Raw genomic sequence first — 24,680 nt, 5'->3', positions numbered from 1 at the left:
ACACATTTTGGCCCTGGGCTAGGCTTTTGAACTGTCTGGCTTTGTGCCGTAGAGCTAAAAAGAAAAGAATAAACAAGTGCGTGCAAAAGGCAAGGAAGACATAAATAATTCAATTGTAAACACATCTGATAAACATATTTAAATTGTCTCAAAGTGCAGTGTGTATTAGCAATATAAATGTGGCAACTTTATGGAATTGTAATTAAGCGCTTGGAAAAATGTGAAAAACTCACTAAGGAGTGTTAATGCAGGATAATCCTTTACCTACAGAACATCTTAAGTGAGCTAAAGTGAGTGTCTCAATGTACGACCATATATTTGATTACACAGCACTTTAAAATGCTTTCTACTTGGTTTATTTTTTTACAATAAACCAAATAGTAGTTATAGTACATATTTTCTTTTGTAAAACCTTCAAAGCAGAAAACATTTCCATTCATTCATCCAGCCATCTTTGCATCCTTCTATACTGCTTGTCCAACTTAGGAGGCTATTTATGGCGCCTATTAGTTTAAAAAGTGTAAAAAAGTGGGGTACGCCCTGGACATGGCACCAGTCTATCACAGGGCTGAAACACAAAAGTACAGATTTCCCTGTGGTGTGTGTAGGACTCACTGTGACTTGATAATTGTACCAGTGGTCTTTAGACCTCAGGGGGAAGTAATGAGCCCACTAGAGACTGACACATCATAGTGAGGCCAAAAAAAAAAGTTTCACTAGAAAAAGAAGGCAGCATTTGAATGGATCACAAACAGAAGCAGTCGAAGTATCATAACATGTCATGCACATGTTAATCAGTAGATTCATTAGATAAGTTTACCATGTTGTAGTAGTGTTAAAATGCACAATGAGTATCAGTATGCCCTACATAGAGCATTCAAGTAACGCCTCATAAAAAGTAGTATGCAACCAATGGTCACAACCATTGGTAACATTAGATACCAGCATCTACTGTTCTAATAAAAATTGTAAAAGAGTAAAAAGAGAAATGCATCATAACAAAAGGAATAACAGGCTAAGGAGGACAGCGAAGCAAAGTGAGTTACAATAATCAAGTCGGGCGGAATTTAAAGGGAGTATTAAAAGTCTCAAATTACTGGGTGTAAGGCAAGGCACCGATTAAAATGTTCCTTAGATGAAAGAAACAAGATTTGGATCTTAGAGCCTCACAAAACAAAACAAAACAAAAAACGATGCAAAGGTTCTCAGTAGAATATTTGATATTGTTGGCAGGGGGGCTGGTGTAATGACCGACCTCACTGGAGAAAATTTCATGTCCTAACACAAGAATCTCAGTTTTTCCAGAATTCAAATGGAGGAAATTTGAAGGCATCGAATTGAGGGACGCCACATATAGGTGGTCAAAGTAAGTCAAAGTAATGAAACCACTTGTAGTTATGACATGGGTTAAATAAAAGTAAATTCCAACTACTCTCACACATTTTTTTTCTTACCTTGAGCTCCTCTGTCATGTTCTCAAATCGGTACAACACCTTATAAGGTGGTGGAAGGGGTGTCGTCAAAGTGACCTCATTGATGATGCGTAACAGGCGGTCCATATCGCTGATCAACAAACCAGAGCACTCATCATCGCAGGCTGGAGAAACAAATAAAGACACACAGTTAGATGTAAGGCAGTGAGTCATGAGGGCAGCTAAAACCACAAACAGTCATTATGGGTTTGTGTCTGTGTGTGAGCTGACATGTTAACTTTTCGAGAAAGTTTGAGTTTTGAGTGCATTTTTACAAGTGAATGTGTGTTTATATGGGCGAGCTCAGAAACACATCAATAAGGGACTGTTGGTGACTGCTTGTGTTTTTCTGTTTAAGTGGCTCTGGCATCAGAAAGACAGGGCTGGTGATGCATGAAATTCAGCGCGCAGGGGCAAAAGTGCCTACTACAAGTACACACTGCAGGCTAAAAACACACAAACAGACACACACACACACACACAAATATGAACGGCGCACACCAGGGAATTCACTAAGACACACACACATTCTCCTATATCGCGTGTGTATGAATTTCTTTGCCTTCTGCAGCCTGAGGCTGATTTATTACACAAATTAAAATTTCTGACAAGGGAAATCAAAGAAAAATAAAATAAAATAAAAACAGTTTCTACTCTATCAATCTCTGACAAAACAGCAAAACACAAATAAACCCATGCGTTCATGCAGTTTAATGCATACACACAAACCCACACATATATGCGCACACAGTGTACTGTATGCAGACTACATTGTGTATGTGGGAGTAAATAGCTGCTTGTCAAATCAAAGATATTCAAGAAGCTCACTGATGAAGGATTGCATTCACTAACTTCAGCACTGAGGGAAAACATTTTGTACTACATAGATGGAGCTTGTAAGCAGTATGTTCGAGTTTGCTGATAGTGGATTTTAATAATGACACACAATATTATTGTACATGTGTGAGTCACTATACAACGGCAGTTGTTTTATCACTGCAAACATTTCCAACGTGCCATTGAAATGATATATATATTTACACCAAGCAAGTGTAATATTATAGTGTAAATGTTTTCTATTGAAGTGTGATAATTATAGTAAACTTCTATTGATATAGTAAATTATATGAGATTATAAGAGTTGTAAGGGTTACAAATGTAATGCAGTTTATTTAGTAGGTAGGTTTTGTAGGTTTCAAAACACCACTGAATTTAAAGGTGTGGCACTAAGCAAGTTCACAGAAACAACAGCGCAAATGTCCCCACCTGTGTCTTTAAAAAAACCCAAAAACTTTATATACACAGACAGAAGAAAAAAGATGGACATTGAAGTTTGATTATAACATGAAAGTTATACTAATCACCAAATTTATGGCCAAAATAAGCAATTTTCTAATGACTTTACAGTCAAGTATTTTTAAGTTTGAAAAGTATTATTTCAGGGTGGGACTAAAACCAAAATGAATCTGTATATCCCTCAGTTTCCCTCATGTGATGTCTGGATCCATAAAAACAGGACAGTGATGGTCAAAATGTTCCACCCACCAACGGTTTCCATCTTCTGAATACTCAGTGATCAATATATTGTGTTCCCAATTATTTTGCATCAGACTGATAAGTCCAAAGTCAGTTTGTCTAAATTAAAGTTACAACACTTAAAATATTTGTCAATTTTTGACAATGGGAAAATTAATTGAATTATTTAATTTAATAGGGAAGCCCATTGCAGTCACATTGTAATTCAGTTTAATCTAATTTAGAAATAAGCTATATCCTGAATTATTACATAGCTATAATGCTATCCACCTGTTAAGATCAAACACTAGTGATTCTGTTGGTCAGGCTTTGAATGTCATGTAGTGATGTGGATCTTGGTTTTAAAGTTTATATAAAATGCCCAGCAAGTTTCTTTTCCATTATTAAGCAGATATAGTCTTTAGTTATAACCATACACCATGATACTGTATAGTTTATTCTCAATTTTCTTCCTTAATTTCTTCTTCTTTGGGTGCGTTTACTAATGTACCCATTACAAAATCTATTGACATAAAGGGGCAATTCTTAGCAAACAGCATTATACAGCAAATTTAGGAGCTGCATGCATTTCCACTACTTCTGACTCCAAAAGTGCTCAGTGGCATTGGACAGAATGGGAGAAAGGCCAGATAACAGAAGGAATGCAGAGTGCAATCACTCTTCAACAAGTGAACAGCAGTGTGATCACTCCATTCTCTGTAAACCATCAGGACTTGGGATTATAGCCTGGACGTAGAGGCGAGCGGTTTGGTGTCAGGAAGCATTGCGGCACACGCACTGCCAATTTATGAACACACGCTTTGTGTCTGAACACAAAGACCTGAGCAAGCAATTTCCTCACTGACCTGACAGCAGCAATTTCACATCAGCCTCTGTCTTACTACCCTTTCTTCTGTGCTCTCACTTGCACACATAGACTTCCTTCTAGACATGCTAATGGCACCAAATTGGCCCTGCCATTATGGTCATATTAAGTTTAAATTAGCTCCAAATGACATTGAAATTATTTTCTAAATGACTTGAATCTGACTTCTGCCACGATCTCCTGTCTCCCATGGCAACTGGAGAAAGGAGCTCTGACTGTTCATTTGCATTTCATTGCCAAAATAAAGTAAAAATCACAACATCAGGTGACAATGAAGGGACGTGAGCCACCAGAGGGAAGGGAACAGAAGAACAGAGAAGAAAGAGACAGAGAGCAAGTCTGTGGGGTTCATGAAGCATGACACCCCATGCTGCTACGCTGGGTTACTTCCACCACTGGTGGTAACTTTCACTGCAGACTAATCTTTATAATAAAATCTCTCAACTTCAATTTAAAGGTAAGTGCATAAAAATTCCAGCCACATTATTTCTTCATTTTTTCATGTTTTACATTAGACCACTCTGAACAAAAACACAGTAAAAGATGAAGGAAAAAAAATGAAATGATGAAGAAAACAAAAGAACGAGTAACCAAAAGCTGTGCGTTAGTCTTACAGATGATCCCAGATGGTCCACACACATGCCTATCCATGCACTGGTCACACGTCATCCCAGATGCCCCAACCCTGCAACGGCATTGGCCCGTGACAGGGTCACATGGTCCGGGCAACGCACCCCACAAGGAACACTTACACTCCTCACAGTGGCCACCTGGTATCCTTGGGTTACCATGGTAACCAGTGGCACACCTAAACAGGGGGGATCACATAGAGAGAGAGAGAGTATTCAAATCTAACCAAATTTTAGCATATGTTCACCCTACACTGTAAAGAGATATCACAAATTATTTCACCAGCAAAATACTCACAGTGGGATCCCAAGGTCTGAGATGTTTTCATGTAAACCTCAAGTGCATGTCATTACAGCAGAATTTAGGCATAGCACATACGAAGATATTCTAAATATTCAAATTTTGCTCATTGTAATTATCATGAAAAAATTGTCTTAAAAATAAAATTAACTGTGCATCTTGACAGCACATTTATATAGTTCTATCAGGCCATAGCTTTATCTAAATAAACAGGCAGATCTCAAATGAGTGCACACATGAGTGCAAACAACTGGCAAAGCATTTCCAGGTTTGGCTGGTATGAAGTTGAAGATTGGCTCTTTGGGGATGGGCATGGGGCAACTGCCACTACCTTCTTTCCATATAATGTCTCTCTTAAAACTATCACTGGTCGACTAAGACTTTTGGATTCCACTTTACATCAACTCGTATTCCCTGTATTGGTCTTTGCATTTAAATATCCATGCAGTCCACATTAAAAGCCGATGATTTCCAAACTTCTATGCTTGTTAATTTCTCTGTATGTGTCTGACCTCTCACAGTGTTTGCCCTCATATCCTTCAGGACAGGCGGTGCAGCGGTAGTCATCAAACCCCTCTGCTACACAGGTGGGACTGAAACTGGATATGAAAAGAGATTTTTCACAGACATTACAACAAAATGGTAAAACATTTGGAGCATACAGTCTATTTATATTACAGAGGAGAGAGGACAGAAAAGATAAAATGTGCATAAACTGATAGATTAATATTGTTTAAAATTTGTAATCATAGGTTGCAAGAAATTTTACTTATTCTGTGGGTTGGTAAGGGGGCAGGCGCAGGGTTTACAGTCATCAGGAGAACCTCGGACCATGCCGTAGAATCCCGGTGCACAGCGTTCACACCGATCACCCTCTGTGTTGTCTTGACAGTTCTACCAACACAAATGCGCACACATAAAAATAATACTATGCATGTATGCGAAGGCACTCTATTTACCTTTAGTCATTCTCCAACTCCCCCATGACTCTAACCTACTCCAATATGTGGGTGCAAAAATATCCATCATCCACCACCCAGAAAATCCTGGTGTGTGCTGGGATGGGAAATAAATACAAAATGTCACACTGAGCATAATGAAGGCAACTTTAAGATGGTGACACACACTCACACACAAAAAAGAAGAAAACTCATGTTGCCTCTCCAGAAAGCTTTTCATCTCTAAAATCAACAGATTTTCTAATTAAATTAACAAAAATTAACCTACACTCCCATTTGGACATTATTTTTGGAAATCACCCCTGGCACGACAAAAAGCAAGACACCAAATTTGCTTGAGCAAGACGATAAAACATTTTTTGGAATCACTTACAGGCATTTGTGGGCTAATGGGAATCTATTCAAGTGCATGTAGACTTTAAAAAAATCTACTGTGTTTCAGATGCTTGAATAAAGAAGAAATCTGTATATCTCTTAAGCTGTGTACAGTCTCCCATGTTTTTCAAGTTGACAATGAATAATTGAAACGATGACAGACTGGGTCACCTGTCATTACCTCCTTCATTACTGACAAAACAACACTGAAGAGGCTTGTTTTTTGGTGAGTGAGATAATTATCCTGGCACCGCTGTTCGAGTTTCATCAATACCAGAGAAGTAGAAATAATAGTAGCATACCTCCCTGCTGTCACTTCAGTTTTTGGTGCTAACAACAGCCTTTTCGAACACTTTTGTGCTTAGCTTTGAGGTGGACACTTTAGAGACTCTCTGTGAAATGTTTGACAACATGTTGACAGATGGGTCATTTCACTTTAAATCTCTTCAATGTCAAGAGCCGGCCGTCTCTTTGATTTGCTTTTTCCTAGAGGGGAAGATGAACACAGTCCCTTTTATTTATCAGTAAATTATCCCAGCCTAAGGATAATTATCCTGGAGCTGGCTGGAGCCTATTCCAGCTATCTTAGGGCCCTAAAACAGCTAGGACATGCCCACCCCCCACCCGCAACCCTGAAAAGGGTAATCGGAAGAGAATGGATGGATGAATTAATTATTAATTGAGAAACTTACTATCTTAACATACGTATACACTCACCAGCAACTTTGTCAGGTATGCCTGTTCAACTGGGCATAAATGCTAAGATTTAATCAGCCAATCACATAGCATCAACTCAATGCAACTAGGTACGTAGACACGGTCAAAATGACCTGGTAAGCCTAAACTGAGCTTCAGAATGGGGAAGAAAGAAGAATTAAGTAACTTTGAAATTACGATGGTTGCTGGTTTTGATGCGCTTTGATGGTCCGAGTATTTTAGAAACTCCTGGGGCTTACACCTGTCTGAAAACAGAAAATATCCAGTGATCAGCAGTTGTCTGGGTGAAAATGCCTTGTTGATGTCAGAGGACAGTGGCCAAGCTGCTTCAAGGTGATAGGAAGCAACAAATCACAAATCACCACTCATTCAATCAAAGGTTTGCAGAAGAGCATCTCTGAAGGCACAACGCATTGAGACTTAAAGTAAAAGGGTTCAGGAAATACAGAAACACATTGGGTGCCACACTAATGTGACATTTAGACGTTAGGGTCAGAATTTGGCATAAACAACACGAAAGCATGGATCCACCCTGCTTCATGTCAGCAGTTCTGACTGATGGTTTTGGTGTGTTGGTCTGCTATGTTCTGATAACATGCCATGTCACAAATGAGGTCACTGTACTCACAAGACCTCCACAGTCACCATATCTCAGTCCAGTAGATTAAGATCTGGGATGGGGTGGAATGGGAGATTTGTATCATGGATGTGTAGCTGACAAATCTGCAGCAACTGCAAGGTGATGTTGCAGTAAGGATTAAAATCTCAGAAAAATATTGAATGTCTGAGTCAAAGAATTAAGAGCGTTCTGAAGGGAAAAGAGGTCTCGCCCAGTACTAGCAGGTTGTAACTAATAGAAGTGTACAGTGAGTGTTGATTGCTCTGAATCTCTGTGGGAAATCATTACTCGCTTCTTTTCACCACCTACAGTTGCTGAGCCAGTACAAGCTTTTGCACTGGTGAACTTTTATCTAAGACAGACCATTTCTGAAAAGAAATATAGTTGGTCACACATAATAATGCACGGTTTTTGGTCTCAGTCCCATTCCTGCATGATGAGGTGCTGTGAGACCAAGAGCGACCAGCTACAGTAGCTGTTAGCCGACAGGTGCGCTCTCACGCGTCACAGACTTTAATAAGCTTCCTTCTTCAAGAGCATCGGAAATACTAATTTTCCTCGCAGGATTTCACTCTTGCTGTTGTTCAGATTGCCTCATGGGTACAACAACACACAGAGATCTAAGTATATCTAAAATATTTTCATATCCACAGATGTTTCTGTTTATTTTGTAGTTTATTTTTAGCTATGCTTGTTATAAAAGTCTCATACACCCACACATGCACACACACGGACACAGTGTCTATTCCTTCTTGTATTCTGGTACATCTCATGACAAAAATATGCCATGTTTTTTATATAGAGTAAATCTATACAATATGTGCAGACTGTAGGCACTTAGAACACACAACAAAATACCCTCTATTCCACCTCCACCCTCAAACACTCACTGTGAGCTCAATCATTTTAACGCACACAATTTAAACGGCAATACATATTGTACACAAACACGCACCTCTCTCTTTCATATCCCCAGGGTCCTGTCCTATGTGTTCGAATTGTTTGTTATAAATAGGAACTTCAATCAGTACAACAGGAAGTCGCCTCTTAACGAGGCAAGTCATTTCCATTAACTTCCTGTGTTCCTCGTTACCTCTAATTACCACAGAAACTCGTTTAGCATTTTCAATTTAGCCCGCTCGGTTAGAAAATGCTAATGATGCTGCTGCTATGGAGAGCAAGATAGAAATGGGCAAGGAAAAAAACGTCTGGAAGGCAGAGAGGAAGAGGGTGTGAAGTAGTAAAAAAAAAGAAAGAGAGAGAAAAACAAATTGGTAAAACCAAGGAGGTGTTAAGGAGGATTGGGGAAAACGAAAAATGAGAAAACTAGAAACAAAAGACGGGCAAGAAGATGAAAGAAGACAACAGAGGAATAAATATATAACTAGGGAAAGGAGAACAGGAATTTAGGGGATGTGAATGAGGAGAAAAAAGATAAATTGGAGGAGTGGCAGAAGGAGGAACAACACAAGGAATGCAGAAGAAAGGCAGAGATGAAAGTCATGGAAGAAAATGGAGAAACTGACAAAAATTAGACAGTATAAGAAACTGAAAGTGGCAAAAAAGTCAGTACATAACCACACACTTAGGGTTTAAAGTTGGAATATTAAGCTGAGCAAGGACAGAATTTGTATAATTACCATTATTATCCATGCATTTATGTTGAATGTTTAGGATTTGTGGTTTAAATCCATATTTGGAAGGGAATTATTGTTCCTTTAAGAATGAAAGCAGTACAATTTTCCTTTAAAATGACAGTGGGCAACAAATACATTGATGCATTACAACCTAAACAAATTGGAATGAAAACACTGTTTTAGCTGACTCTTTCAGTTGTCCTGTTTGTATGTCCTTAAGCATGTCAAGCAAACTTTTCGGAACAAAAATTGAGCTGCACTGGACACAAACCTGAGGCATAAACATGCTCTGGGATGACAGCCAGCTGCCACGAACAGTTGCAAGTAAGATGCAAAAGGGTATACAAGGCTCCATGAGAATTCAACCACCCCCATTTGTTTGGAAAGCTGTTGATATTACATTTAGCATCCTACCATTCAAGTACGATTCATTTTTACATTAACTTCATCGCTTTACTCAAACATACTTTTAGTAGTGATAAACGGAGAGTCAGGGTACTCGGTGTAGTACACAATATTTACAGTATCACCCAGATTGCACTGAAATGTATTTTAACTTAATGAGACTAATAGTTACTAATAGTACATAAATCACTTTCACAGAAAAGTGGCCAAGGTGCTAATTCTGACATGGTGCCAACACGTTAAGGTGCCATTAGATTAACAGAAATGGAGAACATGTAAGAAATTAAGTAAGAAGTTGTAACTTCAACAAACAAACAATACTCTGAGTATAACCTGTCAAAGCAGGCGATTAGGAGAAGAGTATCAAAACACTAGCTGTTTAAGTCAAATGGTTTGTCTGTGTGCACACGTTTCTTGTCACCTCAGTGTGGTAGATAACTTACATTAAAATCTGAAAGTGAAAGAAAAGGTTTTGGATTTTTATGAGCAAATTTGCAGAAATTTCTGACTACATGATGAACAAAAATGTGTACTGTTATGTATCCGAGTAAATAATACTGAAATTAACTAAATAAGGTTTAAAAAACTATTTGGTTTCACACTGGGGGCATGCATATGAGCGTGTGTATTTTCGCAGAATATGGGGACTGATCGGTCCAGCAACACACTATGCAGTTCCCTGATCTAACATAGGTAAATACAACACAGTTTGAGGAACTAAACCCATTTCAATAAATATTGAACATCTATTTACAGCAAGCCATTGATAATATGTTAACTAACATAAACCTATAATTTTATCAATACTGCCCAAGATCATGTTATAAATCTCCTTTGATGACTCACGCTAGAATAAAAATACAACAGCGACTTCCTTACGACTCACAAAAATCAGTGTCTGGTGATGGTACTGAATTTTTTCCCCACTGGAAACTGATTGCAAGTAACTGTGGAGACCACTTTCGAATGCAAGGATTGCACAGGTCACTCGATGGTACCCAACCTGTCTCCAAATGATCACGGTCTTACTCAGACTGCAACTTGAGAAAGTGTTTTTTAATGTAGACAGACTGCCAACAGGTTACAGTCGAAGCCAGCATGCACCGATGAGTTTAACTCATCGGTGCATACTCATTTTGTCATTTTGCAGCTAAATCGCAGTCCTGCACCAACTATGTCACTTTATGTGGAGGAATTTTTGAAAATTTAGCACAGTTAATCAGAAACACATGCAATGCAATTCTTATATTCAATCACAAAGAGACAGGAGTCTGACTCTGTCTTATGCCCTTAGATTGCTAAAGTCAGTCTGATGGCAACTGACCACTTGCAGACCTGGTTTCTATCATTGAAACAAACCATTTCAAAGGCAACAAGATTGTATGTTTATTACACAAAGTTGCAATAACTTTGTCTCCAACCACTGTTTTCTGTCATACAGCCATAGCATTATATACAGTAACTACTTGTAACTAATAGCCCTTGCTTGAAAAAAATATTCAGACATAACTTTGGGTGAGATCCAGAGAAGAGGAAATTACATAAAATATGAGAAAGCTGGAGGTCGTTAATTATTGCAGGGCTAATTACAGTACCAGACATCCTTTCCAACACACACCTACACACCTATATGGCACCCTCATCCACCTCTTTCCTCCAGAAACTGCTCAGCATATGGCTCTAGGATGGTCTCCAGCGGTAGAATGCCCACACACACACACACACACACACACACACACACACATACACACACACACACACACACACACACACACACACACACACACACACAGTTACCTGGCATATGGATGTCTCAGGGTCACAAGATGAGGAGTGCCCACTGCACTGACACTGAACACAGCTGCCCATGCCTGTAGCCGTGGGCACTCTGGACGCTGGAGCAGATGCCAGGAAACCACTGCGAAGACGGTAGAATCCTGCAGCACACTCCTGCACGGAGAGATAATGGGAGCGAAGATTTAGATCAGAGACAAAGATTAAAAATAGAAGTAGACTTTTACAGGTTTGATGGAGCGTGCGTTCCCACGGTAACATCAAACTGTGCCTGGCACTGGAACACACTCACATAATAATCCCCAATCATTACTTCTCTGGGCAGTTGTTGACCGCTCTCTTTTTTTTCCCGCACACACAAAGGTGTCTCCCTTCAGTAACTTTTGAACACAGGCACACACCCTCATGTACCTGCCAAATGCACACACACACACAAAACTGCATCCATTCATACACACACATACAGACACACACATGCAAGGTAACTCTCTCTTCCTCTCTCTCCTGCTCAGTAATAATTAATGGAGTCCATTTAAAGAGCCATCTGTTCCCTGTGCTAGCACTAAACGCCTGTTTAAAAATACTTTATTAACAACGTCGGCAGCTACAAATAGAAATGGCCATCTGTCAGCATTTTAAGTTTAGATGCCATTTTTAATAGTATCTGTAGCTTTTAAGTTATTTTTTTCCAGAAAATATGTGCTCTGAACAACTAATAAAATCCAACAAAGTGAAACAGAAGTTGAAGAACACAGTTAAAAGTTTGCCAGAAGACATTGTATACCTTTAAGATTAACACAATAATGCCTAAACGACTTTCGGGCACTGCTGCCTAGCAGAATTAGCCAGAACTGTCGTGTCAGTGTATCATAAGCTGTGTCTTCAAAATCCTCATTAGACTAAAGATTGAGTCACAGCTATAAGATTTCTGTGGCTTAAGCAAAGGAGCTGGATGCAGCTGAAAGTCATTTGCTTGGACAAAATCGCAACTGAGTGGAGGAGATGCTCAGTGAGGCTTAATCCTGACTAACCAAAGTAAAAGAATAAAAAACAGAATAAAAAAACAGGAGGGTCTGAAAGGCACCGACAGGCTTAAAATGCTGAACTAAATGTAAATTAGAAACTTTTGAGATAGTACTGAAAGCCATGTCTGTGCGCCCATTTTTTCCCCTCATTCTTTCTCATTGTGAGAGAAGCAGGAAAAAAAAAATTCTTCCAAGCTCTGAAGGAAGCAGCCAGTTCAGCTCACTCTGTGATTAATGTTGAACTTTTATTAATTTAAACAGTTTTTCTTGTGATTTTTTTTGTAAGAATCTCACACTATCGTACTTTTTTTTTGTCTTTTTTCATTCGTTTTAATGTTGCATGCTTTTTCTCAGCTGCACTCAATTAATTTCAACACACAACTCATATTGGGTTACAGGACCCAGCTAAAAAACGTTTCATCCCCAGGCAGAAGCAAAAAAAAAGAACAATCTAATATCTCCGCTCATCTGTCCAAAGGACATTGTTCAATAAGTCTTTTGGTTTGTTCAGATACTTTGCAAACCATGCTGCCTCATTTTAGAGAGATGTCCTCGAATCTTTTCTATATGAGATAGTCTCCAAGTTTCACCTGTTTTTAAATTTTAAATGATTAATTTAAAAAAAAACTGTTACTTGCAAATACTATGGAGCACTATACCCACCATCTGTAAGCTGTATATATTTACTGAGCTTCTTTTACAAGACTTTTGCAGATATTTGGTCTTCAGATGTGTGGTGTCATGTGTGAATGCATGCAGGTATTTAATTGTGTCCCCACCTCACAGGAAAGTCCAGAGTATCCAATTGGACAATCACACTTCTCTATCTGGTGGGCTTTCTCGCTTTCTTTGGTTGGTATGCCCTCCTCGGCCACTGTCAGACTGATCTCTGAAATACTGGGAGAAAAAAAAAGAAAAAAAAGAATCTTTGAATTTATAAGTTTAATGAACAAAACTCTAAAAAAGTAAAGTAAAAAAATAGATTTTAAAAAATTGCATTATTGCACCTGAAGACTTTTACAAAAGTAATGTTTATTTAGCCATTGTCCCAATGTGTGGAGATGCAGGATTAAGTTGTTCTGTGTGTGTGTGTGTGTGTGTGTTACCGGCTTTGTCTCATCAAGTTGCCGTGTGATGCCTTAATTAGGATGTAGTCCACATAGAACAAAATGTCCATAAAGTCCTCTCGAGTCATAGTCCGACCATCTGCAAATTTCCAATCATGCTGCACGCACGCACACACACACACATGCACACACACATGATGAACAATCAACATCATCACTGCACTCAGTTTAAGAAACCCTGTTTGCATGGAGTAAAATAAACAATTTTAAATTACTCCTACAGTATTTACTTCTACTGCTGCTACTACTACTATGAATTTCCTTATCACCTCTAAACCATTACTGTACCTCTGTCATGTCAATCTCATGGCGGGTGAGCTGACCAATCTGGAGTCCTGTTATGTGGCGTGTCATCACCATGTTGTGGTTAGGACCACCTTTAATAATGACCTGAGGCTCATAGGAGGAAGGACCAGTTTCTTCTCTGGCCTCATAGTACACAGCATATTTCAGCTGCCCCCCATATGCTGTGATCTTAAGAAAAACAATGACACAAAACAATCACCAACATTGTACTTATTAGATTTTTGAGCATTACTTTTGAGATTCTCTATGAATATCTTGCCGTTTTGTCTTACATGCATGCAAGACAATGGATCTGTACGCAATATACGAATGTACATTATCCTAATGAATGGCAGGTGTGACATCAGTTTTGCAATTATATTTGGAAAGACATGATGTTTGTTAGCGTCTATCACTATACACACTATCTTGTAAATACCACAGTAAAATCCAAGATGATACGAACAATAAAAAAAAACAAAAAACAAAAAAAACCACTGTGATATTTCCTACCATAGAGCCTTTGAACTGCTCAGGCAGTTTCCAGTAGTAGGGTTCAGACAGAGTGGAGGTGATAAGTTCTGCATGAACGATGATCTCAGGATGTTGGAAGCTAACTCCTGTTCTCGTCTCCACGGCGTTGGATTTATCCACCAAGGGGAGCACCGTCTGCTCCGGCTTCAGTGTCAACTGGGATACACAACCATGACAATATTAATGCAGTAGCCTGTGAAACCCAGCAGAATAACGCCAAAAGATATCGTTTAAGAGAATAATCCTGTTTTCTGTTCATACTGTTAGCGTACCTGATTGTACTGTTTATTAGAAAATTAAATAGCATAATACAAGTACTTAGAATATGTACAACAGTTATTTTCAATGGCATAAGCCTAAAGAATGTGAACATGTTAAAAACTTTCTAACGAGCAGTGAAGGAGTCTGTGTTCAGCAGCAATTTCATTACGTAGCCTCTAGTATACGAGTGAACAGAATGTGTAACAATAACTGGACAGAGTGGTGTTTCTTGTCTTGTTTATCCACATACTTTCTTCACCTCCTGACGATGCTGACTCAAGCAAAGCTCTTTCATCACCATCTTTTGATCTTTTTGCCATTTCAAATGGCTTTTGTCTGAGATGCCCAGACAAAATTTCAGCTTCTCTTATTTTTTTTTTTCTGTTTGCCGTCTTGTAATTTGGCCTCCAAAACGGTCCAAACGGAGGCACTTCCTGCACACACACTTGATTGAAACATGATGGGAGTTTTTTAGAGAATCCTTCAAATGAGATTGAATAGTTCTTGGCGTACTTCTCGTCCTTTGAAGTAGGTGAAGACTTATCTGTGATATAACAATGACCTTTACTCCCGCTCTGAACCTAAATGCATTAAGAACAATTTCTTTACCGTGTTCACACTATGTCTTGTACAAGGGAACACCTTCACTCTCAAAAATGTGTTTAATCGACACATTAACAGATTATTCATTAAAAAAAAAAAAACAACAATAAGAAGAAATCTCCTTTTTTCCTGTTTCTTTCTTCAGTAAATTGATAATTTTAAAATTTCTTCTCTTAGTGATCAAACTTTGTTCCTTTACATTCTAGATATAATTTAAATCTGATGTGCCAAGCTTTCTCTTTGATATAATATTTCAGTTACCCCTTTCATTTCCATTCTCTCCATCTCTCATTTTATGTGTATATATTTCAATACTACTCGAATAATATCACAGTTTATTATTGACTGTGGATTGTGGTTCAGTGAAACACTTTAAAAAAAAGATCCATCTGTCCAGAAGTGTTGATATGTGGATATTGCGTGAGTAATATTGAGGCATTATGGAAGGGTTTTTTTTGGTTTGGTGCACAGATTTTCTGGAATCTATTAAGTTACTAAAGCATGGATATACTAGGAATATTGCCTGTATAAGTGAGGTAGTCACACATGAAATGGGAAACTGCTCGCTTCTTACTTAACTGTTACTCATAAGTTATTATTACTTATTACTATGGCATACATTAATATAGAGTAATGGATTTCTATCAAATTAATGGTAAAAAATTAGTAAAAAAATAAGAGTTCCGTACTGTCATTGAACAATGTGTAAATACAGACCTCATCAGATATAAAACACATTAAACTGCTGCCTTCATATATCTGTTTAAGTAACAGCGTATCATTAAGAATGTTTTTCTTTTTAATGCTCTAATCTGAGTGTTTAGTGTGTCACGGCGAATGAGGCAGGCCAAACCCTAATGCCAGCATGTCACAGGTAGCAGTCTATCTATATTACAATATGTATAGTCATGCAAAAGTCTTGAGCCACCCCTCATTTCTTTAGATTTTGCTAGGAAAATGAGAAATTTATTGAAACACGTGCAAACATAAATTTAAATATTGTATTAAAGCACTATATAAACTGAGTTTGTGCAATTTTAGCTATGTTTGGTAAGTAGTCTTCAGGAATAGTTCGCCACGCTTCTTGAAGGAAATTCAAAGCTCTTCTTGGAAGGTTGACTACCTTCTGCTCCAGTCTCAGTTAGGGGTTGGGGTTAGGCTCTAGGGAGGCCAATCCATGACTGATTGTGTTCCATTATGTGTTTTTCTATCCAGATAGGATTTTGCTGTATTGGCAGAGTGTTTGGGATAACTGCCAATGGTACCACCAACTCTGACAGCACTTTTCTGCATTCATGATTCTATCAATTTTGACAAAAACCCTGACTCCATTGCCTGAAATGCAGGCCGAAGCATGACAGGGTATTACAGATCGCTGTAGAGACTCACTGTTGTACCTCTCTCATGTCCTTCTGCAGATATACAATGATTTGAACCAAAAATGTAAAATTTGGATTCATCACTTTATAAGACCTGCTGCCACCGATTTTCTGCCCAGTTCTTGTATCTCAGCTTTCCTTCCTAAGAATAGCTTCTAGATCATCAGTGGATCAACTGAAGGACCAGATCTATATCTCATGTCCCATGTCTCTAAATTTCTTTCTATTTCCCAAGTTCATGACTTTAAGATGCTCTGCCTTTGTTTGCATTTCGTTCCCCCGCTGTAAATAAAACTCACTCACAGCTACTCAGTCGTCAGTGCCTGCACTTGGGTCTACACTCCTCACCACTTCACACGTCTGCGTCAGCACCCGTGGCAGTTTTTTAGGTCTGCTTCTTCTTTTGTCCTCTTTTTTTGTCCAGTTTTGTGACATTTTTAAGGAGACTGCATACCATGTTGCGATATGCCAAGTTTTCATCTAACAGCACTTTGGGAATCACCTTTGTTGGTGCAGAAATGTGTTTTTATGCCTGCCAAACTGTGCTATCTTAGGCATGTTTTAGCAAAAGGCTGCTAGTAAAATTGATTATAAGTTTTTAAAGATGTCTGTTACAGCTAGCCACAACAGTTGTTGATCCTTTGAGCATCAAGTGGCTTTACAGTCAAACAACATTCCAAGGACTGGACTGAAAATGAGTGAAAAGGCATCTCATGTCTAAAGGAAAACTTTTGTAAAAAGACCTGTGTTCAAGACCTCTTTAAAAATCACAAAGTTTGTATATAATATATATAATCAATGCATTATCTTTACAGTTTACCTACAGACTTAAAGCAAGCACTAGACTTTTGTTTTTTCAGATATTTACAATGTTTTCTTTCTTCTATCTGGTGCTTTAATATTCCTAGTTTTCCCACAGATAAGGGAAATTCCACATAAAGGTAAAAGCTTTTACAGTTTTATGCTGGTGCAAATCTTCATTAAATATTCACCCATCTAACACTTCTAGTTTCCTCAAAAAAAGTTGTGTGCAGCAAGTTGTATGTACGTAAAACCTCTATGTAATCCGATGTAGTGTGAGTTTTCAAGAGTGTGCATTAATTCATGTGTACTGTGTTTGCATAGTGTGTGTGTGCATAGTGTCCACTCATAGTGTGTGTGTATATATCCCACTTCACTCAGTGTAATCTCACGATTCAGTGGTTCAGAAAAAATCTCCCTCTTTCCAATAAACTCTCCATTTTTTTTCTCTCTTTCTGTCTGTCCACCCTCCCAGTCAACAATAAATGAAGTCAATGGTTGTTGTTCAAATGAGGCCTCTCGCCACCCTCCTAAAACTCTACGGGTTACCACGGAAACGGCAGTTTATTGCTGATTGCAACCATTTCTACAATAAAGGGGCCTTATTCAAAACACTCTTTCCTCAACAACTAATTGTAAACTTCCCGAGTGTCTTTCTAAATCTATAAGACCTCTGTTTTTGACTTCAAGTTCCTACATGTCATTTTCACGCCTATGTTTATGTTCTCTAAAACATGTACAATGGATGACTGAACAGCAGGAAAAGTTCCTTGATTATGTTGACAGTGTAGGAAATCTCATCTTTTCATTGTTAAAACAACTTCATACATTTTAGACACATTAACAGCTATGAATGCCAATGTTAGTCTTTAGGTAGCTTGCTAATTTAATAACTCAATACTTTCTACACAGGTTGCAATGACAACAAAGTCTATCCAGAGAGGCAAATCTGTGAATACTAAGTGAATATCTGCTCTCAAAAGAGAAGGGACATTCCTTTGAGGATACAGGTGTTGACATTTTGGTCAAAGAAGACAGACGGTTAAGAGAGGAGTACAACAAGACATCTATGCTCACCTGGAACAACCATCATTGAACGCACACTCACATCTTGACCCATGTGATCCTAACTGCTCACATATCTCCGTATCAGCTGCCAGAACTGAAGAAGTTTCAGGTGTGATGTGAAAAATCTTCTAGAACCTCAAGAAGTCCAGATGGCTTCAACTCAAACATTTAAGTCTCCTGTGACTGAGAACCTACAGACACCTATTAACTCATTTAATAGCCTGTGAACAGTGGGCAGCAGAGGGATTTACAACTGCAGGACTTCTTGTTTCTGCAAACCAATGTGAGGCGAAACTTTTGTTGTGAACACCACACGGGTTTTGTTGGTCCATCGCTTTTTTGTTTTGCCCCCATCAGGTTGTAATTGTTATCCCTTGTATTGATACCCACTTTTCGTAAGTGCATCAAACAATGCAGCATCCACAGTCTTCAAAAAGACACAGCTATCAGAGCTGCTATAAAAGCCCTTAACCTTGTTTAATCATTGGAGGTGTCTGTCTTTTTATAACATTGTTAATTCCATCTGCAGTACAGGAGAAAATCATTAAACAATGCTTATGATTACTGGCAAAAAAAAACTATGTTTGGTTTTTCACTGAGCAAAATTAGGTGCAATCAAATCTGCTAAGATTAAATGTTCATAAAAGCTGCAGATCATCTGTACATAATGAGCAAAGGACATGGAGTCTACTTGGCAACGCTCGTATAATGCAGAGGCAGTTGCAGGCAGCCGGCTGCCAAATGAGTTATCTCAGCAAGTAAGCTAGTGTAGACAGCGTGTAAATCAAATAGGCAGTGTAGAAAACGACTGTCTACGTCCTCTTTTCTGACACACTACAGGCAAAACAGCTCATAAGTGAACAAGGATACAGACCATAATATTAGCTTTAAAGTCACTAGTGACATCACCAGCATTTTAAGTAATATACAGCAATATTTTGCTTTTGTTGGTTACTTCATTTTTTAGAAAGTTTTTGGGAACAAAATAAAACACTGCTATCAAAATCCTCCAAATGTTTCAGAGTTGACTTGAAATTAAACTTTCTTTGTCTTTTCATCTGTTAAACATTTCAAAAACACATACGTTTACTTACCCACATCCTGATAAGTCCTTGCGCCTCTGTGCAGAAGTGGGTCAATCCGTAACAGTAACACCTGCTGCAGCCCAGCGGGTTTCGTAGGGATAACCCAAACGTGTCGGGCTTACAGTGATCGCAGTAGTCTCCCTCCACATTTTCCTAAAATGTGACACAGCAAATTAAAGCAACCTTTGAGCCAGTCTTTCTATGCATACTTTAAATGAAAACATTTCTTTAGGAAATACTTTAAATGACTCTTTTCTGCTTGAGGCTATAAAGCACATTTAGCCTAATAGTACTCTTGGGATCTAGTGTCTCACTCCAGAACATGTCAGCACGGCTGAAAGTCTAAACCCTTCAGATAAAAGTAGCAGTCCAGAAGTAGCCCTAGTTATGTGTTTACAGCAATTTAATGATTAATATCTTCTTAGATGTCATAAAAAGTTTAACTGATTAGTTTATATGCTTGCCAGGAAATGCATTTGGTGTCTTGGCTTCACTGGGGTGGCAATAAGAATCTGGACCGACTGTTTACATTGTGAGTAAATAAGCTGAGACTTGACTGGTCTAAAATGGAATTGTGGACAGGGCTGTGCATTAAGCCTTCTCTCTGCAAAGGAAAGTTACAGTGCTGTCAACACAACATCATCCAATTAATGTTGAGTTCTGTCAAAAAGTCCTGCAGTTTAGTGAGAAAGGACAGAGGAGGGAAGAGTGGGAAGGTATAGTCAGGAAGCGAGGACAACGTTAGGATTTCTTCATTAAAAGTAAATCATTATGTCACTATTGGGGGCTGTTTATCATAATCAACAACAGTTCTTTTTTGGGAGGAAATCCCACTGCAAGCTCACATACAGCAATACCTAAAAATCCACACATACCCACATTTGAATTACTGTAACTAATGCTCATAACTGTATTATACTTTATTCAGTCCCTGTACAGTCCCAAAGGTAGGTGCACAGTGACAGTTTTATTTCCTTATATTGTTCTTCAGATTCCCAACAATTGTTAACCTAAATGCACTATATACTGTACTTCCTTACTTTTTAAAAAAAAACTGTACCCAAAGTCGTTAGTGTTGTTTTCCTTCACTGCTGACACACTGATCTCTTGTATGTCTTACTGTCTTTAATCTTCAGAAAGTGGAATACAGCTCAGGTATGATATTCCACGTTGGTGTTGGAGATATTTTATTAGTAGTTAGTGGTAGCAGTTATTAGTAAGTTGTGGATAGCGCAGTGTACTTAGCTGTGGTCTGCTGGTGGAGCAACATCAAAGCTTGTGTGACCAACAGACCAAATAAACTGATCAGGGGAGCTCTGTGATTGGCTGCAAATTGGACACTTTTTAAGCTGTGGTTGAGAGGAGGTCATGGAACAAACTGTTATCCATCATTGATAATCCTGCACTGCACCTTTTGCACTGCTTACCAGACAGGCAGCAGAGCAGCTTCTATAACAAGGACACGTATCGGAAATATTTCAGAGCAATAATTCTTTACAATGCTATTTTATTACTTTAAATGCTGTAACAAAAGAATGTAACAAATGTGTGGTAAGTATTTCCCATTCTTACCCCTCTGAAAAGCTCCCTGGCTACTTAGCTGTATATTTATGATCACTGTTCTGTGGAATGATGTAATCTCATCCAATACATTTGGCTGAATCCGAGCGCACAGAATGTGCCTGTTTCTCATTCTGTATTCTGTTGCTTCTGTCAAAAGTGAAGGCATCGATCACATTTTGATAGGTTGATGGTTTTCTTTCTTTCAGAACTCTACTGTTTCCCTTTTGTAAGTTTTGTGAACAACAGCCAACATGCATGCATGTTCCCCTTCATGCAGGGGAACATTCTTGACTTGATGTGCAACATTCATCATGCATATGCTGAAGACTTTCCTACTAGATTGTTCATTAATGTTTATCTCTGCCTGCTTGCTTTATTAAAAAAATTATTTAGATTGCAGCAGCTTTTAATTTAGGGGTTAGTAAGTTATGACATGATTTCATTTAAGTTTTAATGTTAAAGCACAAAATTGAAGAGCAGTGATGTGCCTGATGATATAACGCAATGTAGGTAGATCACATGCTAGGCAGAGAGGTACACATTAACATACAGGATGTCTACATACAGGAGACGGGTTACTAATGACCGAGTGATTCAACCTCCTACCTTTTCAGAGAGAAGATGACACTCGGTAATGTAAAGGCTCATTACATGCCATGAATCAGGTGGTATATGTGTGTGTATGTGCGAAAAGTTTGCATTTTTGCGTGTGTCATAATGTGATCAGTAAGTGACAGCAGAGATGAAAAGTGATGCCAGGTGGACCAGTCTCTATCAAATATGTGAAAGTGTGTATCTTCAGCAAGGTAATGATGAAAAGAGTGCATATGCAGTAATGCGATCACCTTGTCAACGTGACGATAAGAGGTGTAAAATTTAAGCTTTATATGTGTGTAACTCCTGTAAAAATGTGTGTGTCAGGGTTTTTCAAGGACACAGAGAGAGATGATGGTGACGGATGAATCAAATTTCAGTTTTCTCAGGTAGAACATTTAACTACTCTGACTGTAACTCAATTTCTGTCTCTCTGACACACAGACAGGACAAATCTAGGAAATATCAGATGTCTACAGTTCACACATACAGATGCTAAATCAGAAGCAGTGCAGGGATAATGCAAGCATAAGTATTCATCAAGTAAAGAGTAGTTACTACTGCACTGAGACAATTTGACCATGATCAAAAAGACCCCTCTACCGGGATGAAGAAAATGTTTCGAATTAAGAAAATTGAGTTAAAGCTTAGTAATTTTGCCACATTGTGTCTTGTGGAAAAAATATGATTTCAAAGATAGTCAGAAAAACAACATTGTATATTTTTCAGGTAAATATGAAATCGCTATTTCCAACAAGGGAAATAAGGGTTGGTGCTGAAAAGTGGTAGAATCTCACCTTCTGTGGCAACACTATTTCAGTGAGTATCAGTCAAAGTGAAGAGTACCACTGACGGACACATGACAAAATGGGAAATATAAAGGAGGGTGTGGTGGGGCGTGATCTGAGTTATTCTTTGTGTTTCCTGGTTTTCCCCTGGCTCCCAGCAGTTTAGATTTATGTTTTACCTTTTGACCTTTCTTTGTTTGGGACTTATATAAGCAATAAAAATTAACTTCCCATTTATTCATTCTGCCTCTGATGTCCTGCATTTGAGTTCTGGTCTGCAAACCATGACAGCATCTTTATATCTGTTAGTGTACAAGGTGTGATGACAACGTTTTGGGACCCAGGCCATAAAATGTATCTGATCTCTCCTCCAAGATTATCTTCACACACACACCACAACTATTTTTAGATCACTTCCTGGAAGTTCTGCTCTGTCCTTTTGCACTTTTGAAAGTTTTCTGGCTCATTTCACTGAACTTTTTGATCACACCTCATACGTTTGCATGTATGTCTCTTCCAGTATATGGAGGTCATCGTGCGCAGATGTCAGTCATACTCGGCACGGTGACATTTGCTGGAATAATTACATACAAACACATGCGCACACATATACTTTAAAACACAAACATGGGCAGGCTCCCCACAGAGACAGAAAGGACAGCGAAAGCATGCGAATTAGGTTTTAAATCTGCACTGACATTTAAAATCTAACCTATCATGAGGAGTCAAAATAATAAACAGCACATGCTTTTTCTCGCTTTCCCATAAAAACATTCACTGGACACTGCCAGTATCTTGCCAGAAAAATAAAAAAAAAAATAAATAAATGAATAAAATAAGCCTTTAACATAATGTGAAAAGGTGGCTGTTACCTTGCAGCTACATTTTCCTGTTCGATCTGCACAGCCACAGGCTCCTCTCTCCTGGTCGCAAGTCTGGCTGTCCGATCCTGCGATGTTGCACTTGCACTGGACGCACTGTGGGGGAAAAAAACAGCAAGTTTTTGCTATCAACAACATGACAGGCCTTAGAGGAGGGAGCAGAGTGTGTCCTAGCGTTATGCTTCACTAAACAACTTACTCCAAAATGAAAATGTTGCCATTATCTTCTCACTCCAATGTCAACTGAGAATTTCAGACAAACACCAGAACCAGAATTTTTCTGGTTTGAAAAGTGTAAAAAAAAGAAACTGTTTTCTGAACTTTTTAAAGAGTGTCTTCCTTGATTGATTCAGTAACTGTGCTAAAAACAAAACAACTCCTCTATCATAAGCTACACAACAAAGCCAAATGACAAATATAAGATCATGTATAAACTTTCAAAGTCTTATCAAAGAAAGACTGAAACAAAACAAAAAATTGGCAATAATGTCCATTTAAGCTTTGATTAAAATGTCACTATATTTAAGCTATAGGATGTTTTTTTTAATAATTCATTTTCATAAAAGGCACCTGTGATACAGAAATATCAGCACGTCTTGAAAAGTTTGGCTCTGCCATAAAAATGATCTAATACTGGCTTTGATGAAACTGTTGGACTTTTATAAATAGGAAAGGAAACAAATGCTTTTATTCAGGTTTTCAGTGCTCATAAAATTAATGACAACAGCATTGTCATGTCTATGAAAATCTATTTTGCTTGTCCAACTATAGCTACAAACATTATCAAGTCCTAATGACTGAATCCCCGTAGGGATTCTCTCCAGCGTCTCATCTTTCATGTCAGCAGAGATAAAAGCGACATTTATGACAATATGAGAAATATTAGCAGCTTTAATCTGGACCATTTACCTGAGGAAAGTCTCTGTATCCAATCTGGCATTCATTGCATTTATCTCCTCTGAAGGAGTCGTGACAGATGCAGCAGCCTGTGTTTACGTTGCACTGCTGGGTCACTGAACCGATCACATTGCAGCCACACTCCTACATATAAACACACACAAAAAACACAAATTTTATGAAAACATCAAAGAAAAACTTTGTATGTTGTAACTGTGTATAACACAAACTTGTATCTTAATGCAACGATGCAGTCACAGTTTTGTGTCCACAAAGTGAGCATGACAACTTTACATGTATGCATGAGTGGAGAGAAGAACCTCCACTTGTTACAGTGGACATCATTGTATAATGCCATGTTCCCCTAATAGATGTTGCAATTAAAGATGAAAACACCACAAAAAGTAGATATTTGTTTTGCATGCCGGGAAGCAAAGACTGCAGATGGACAAATATCATCCAGTAAACTATGTCTCTGCT

General features: G+C 38.4%; 1 protein-coding gene across 6 annotated transcripts in view; it reads right to left on the bottom strand.

The window, feature by feature from the left end:
• Nucleotides 1–24,680, bottom strand: part of lama2 (laminin, alpha 2) — a 206,565-nt gene that overhangs the window by 52,630 nt on the left and 129,255 nt on the right. For 4 of the 6 annotated variants that reach the window (XM_084954250.1, XM_084954246.1, XM_084954248.1 and 1 more), the window contains 12 exons: nucleotides 24,213–24,344; nucleotides 23,295–23,399; nucleotides 19,487–19,630; nucleotides 14,260–14,436; nucleotides 13,750–13,935; nucleotides 13,441–13,559; nucleotides 13,114–13,231; nucleotides 11,313–11,465; nucleotides 5,573–5,697; nucleotides 5,316–5,402; nucleotides 4,488–4,681; nucleotides 1,455–1,597 (listed from right to left, as the gene is read on the bottom strand). In XM_084954250.1, coding sequence (XP_084810376.1) covers nucleotides 1,455–1,597; nucleotides 4,488–4,681; nucleotides 5,316–5,402; nucleotides 5,573–5,697; nucleotides 11,313–11,465; nucleotides 13,114–13,231; nucleotides 13,441–13,559; nucleotides 13,750–13,935; nucleotides 14,260–14,436; nucleotides 19,487–19,630; nucleotides 23,295–23,399; nucleotides 24,213–24,344 — 1,683 coding nt within the window. The remainder of the gene's footprint in view (nucleotides 1–1,454; nucleotides 1,598–4,487; nucleotides 4,682–5,315; nucleotides 5,403–5,572; nucleotides 5,698–11,312; nucleotides 11,466–13,113; nucleotides 13,232–13,440; nucleotides 13,560–13,749; nucleotides 13,936–14,259; nucleotides 14,437–19,486; nucleotides 19,631–23,294; nucleotides 23,400–24,212; nucleotides 24,345–24,680) is intronic. The other 2 variants (XM_084954249.1, XM_084954251.1) reach the window with 1 other exon arrangement.

This window comes from Perissodus microlepis, chromosome 15 (genome assembly GCF_051167445.1).
Source record: "Perissodus microlepis isolate ML-2025 ecotype Zambia chromosome 15, ASM5116744v1, whole genome shotgun sequence".
Classification (NCBI taxonomy): Eukaryota; Metazoa; Chordata; class Actinopteri; order Cichliformes; family Cichlidae; genus Perissodus; species Perissodus microlepis.
This window is presented reverse-complemented; position numbering and strand designations above follow the sequence as displayed.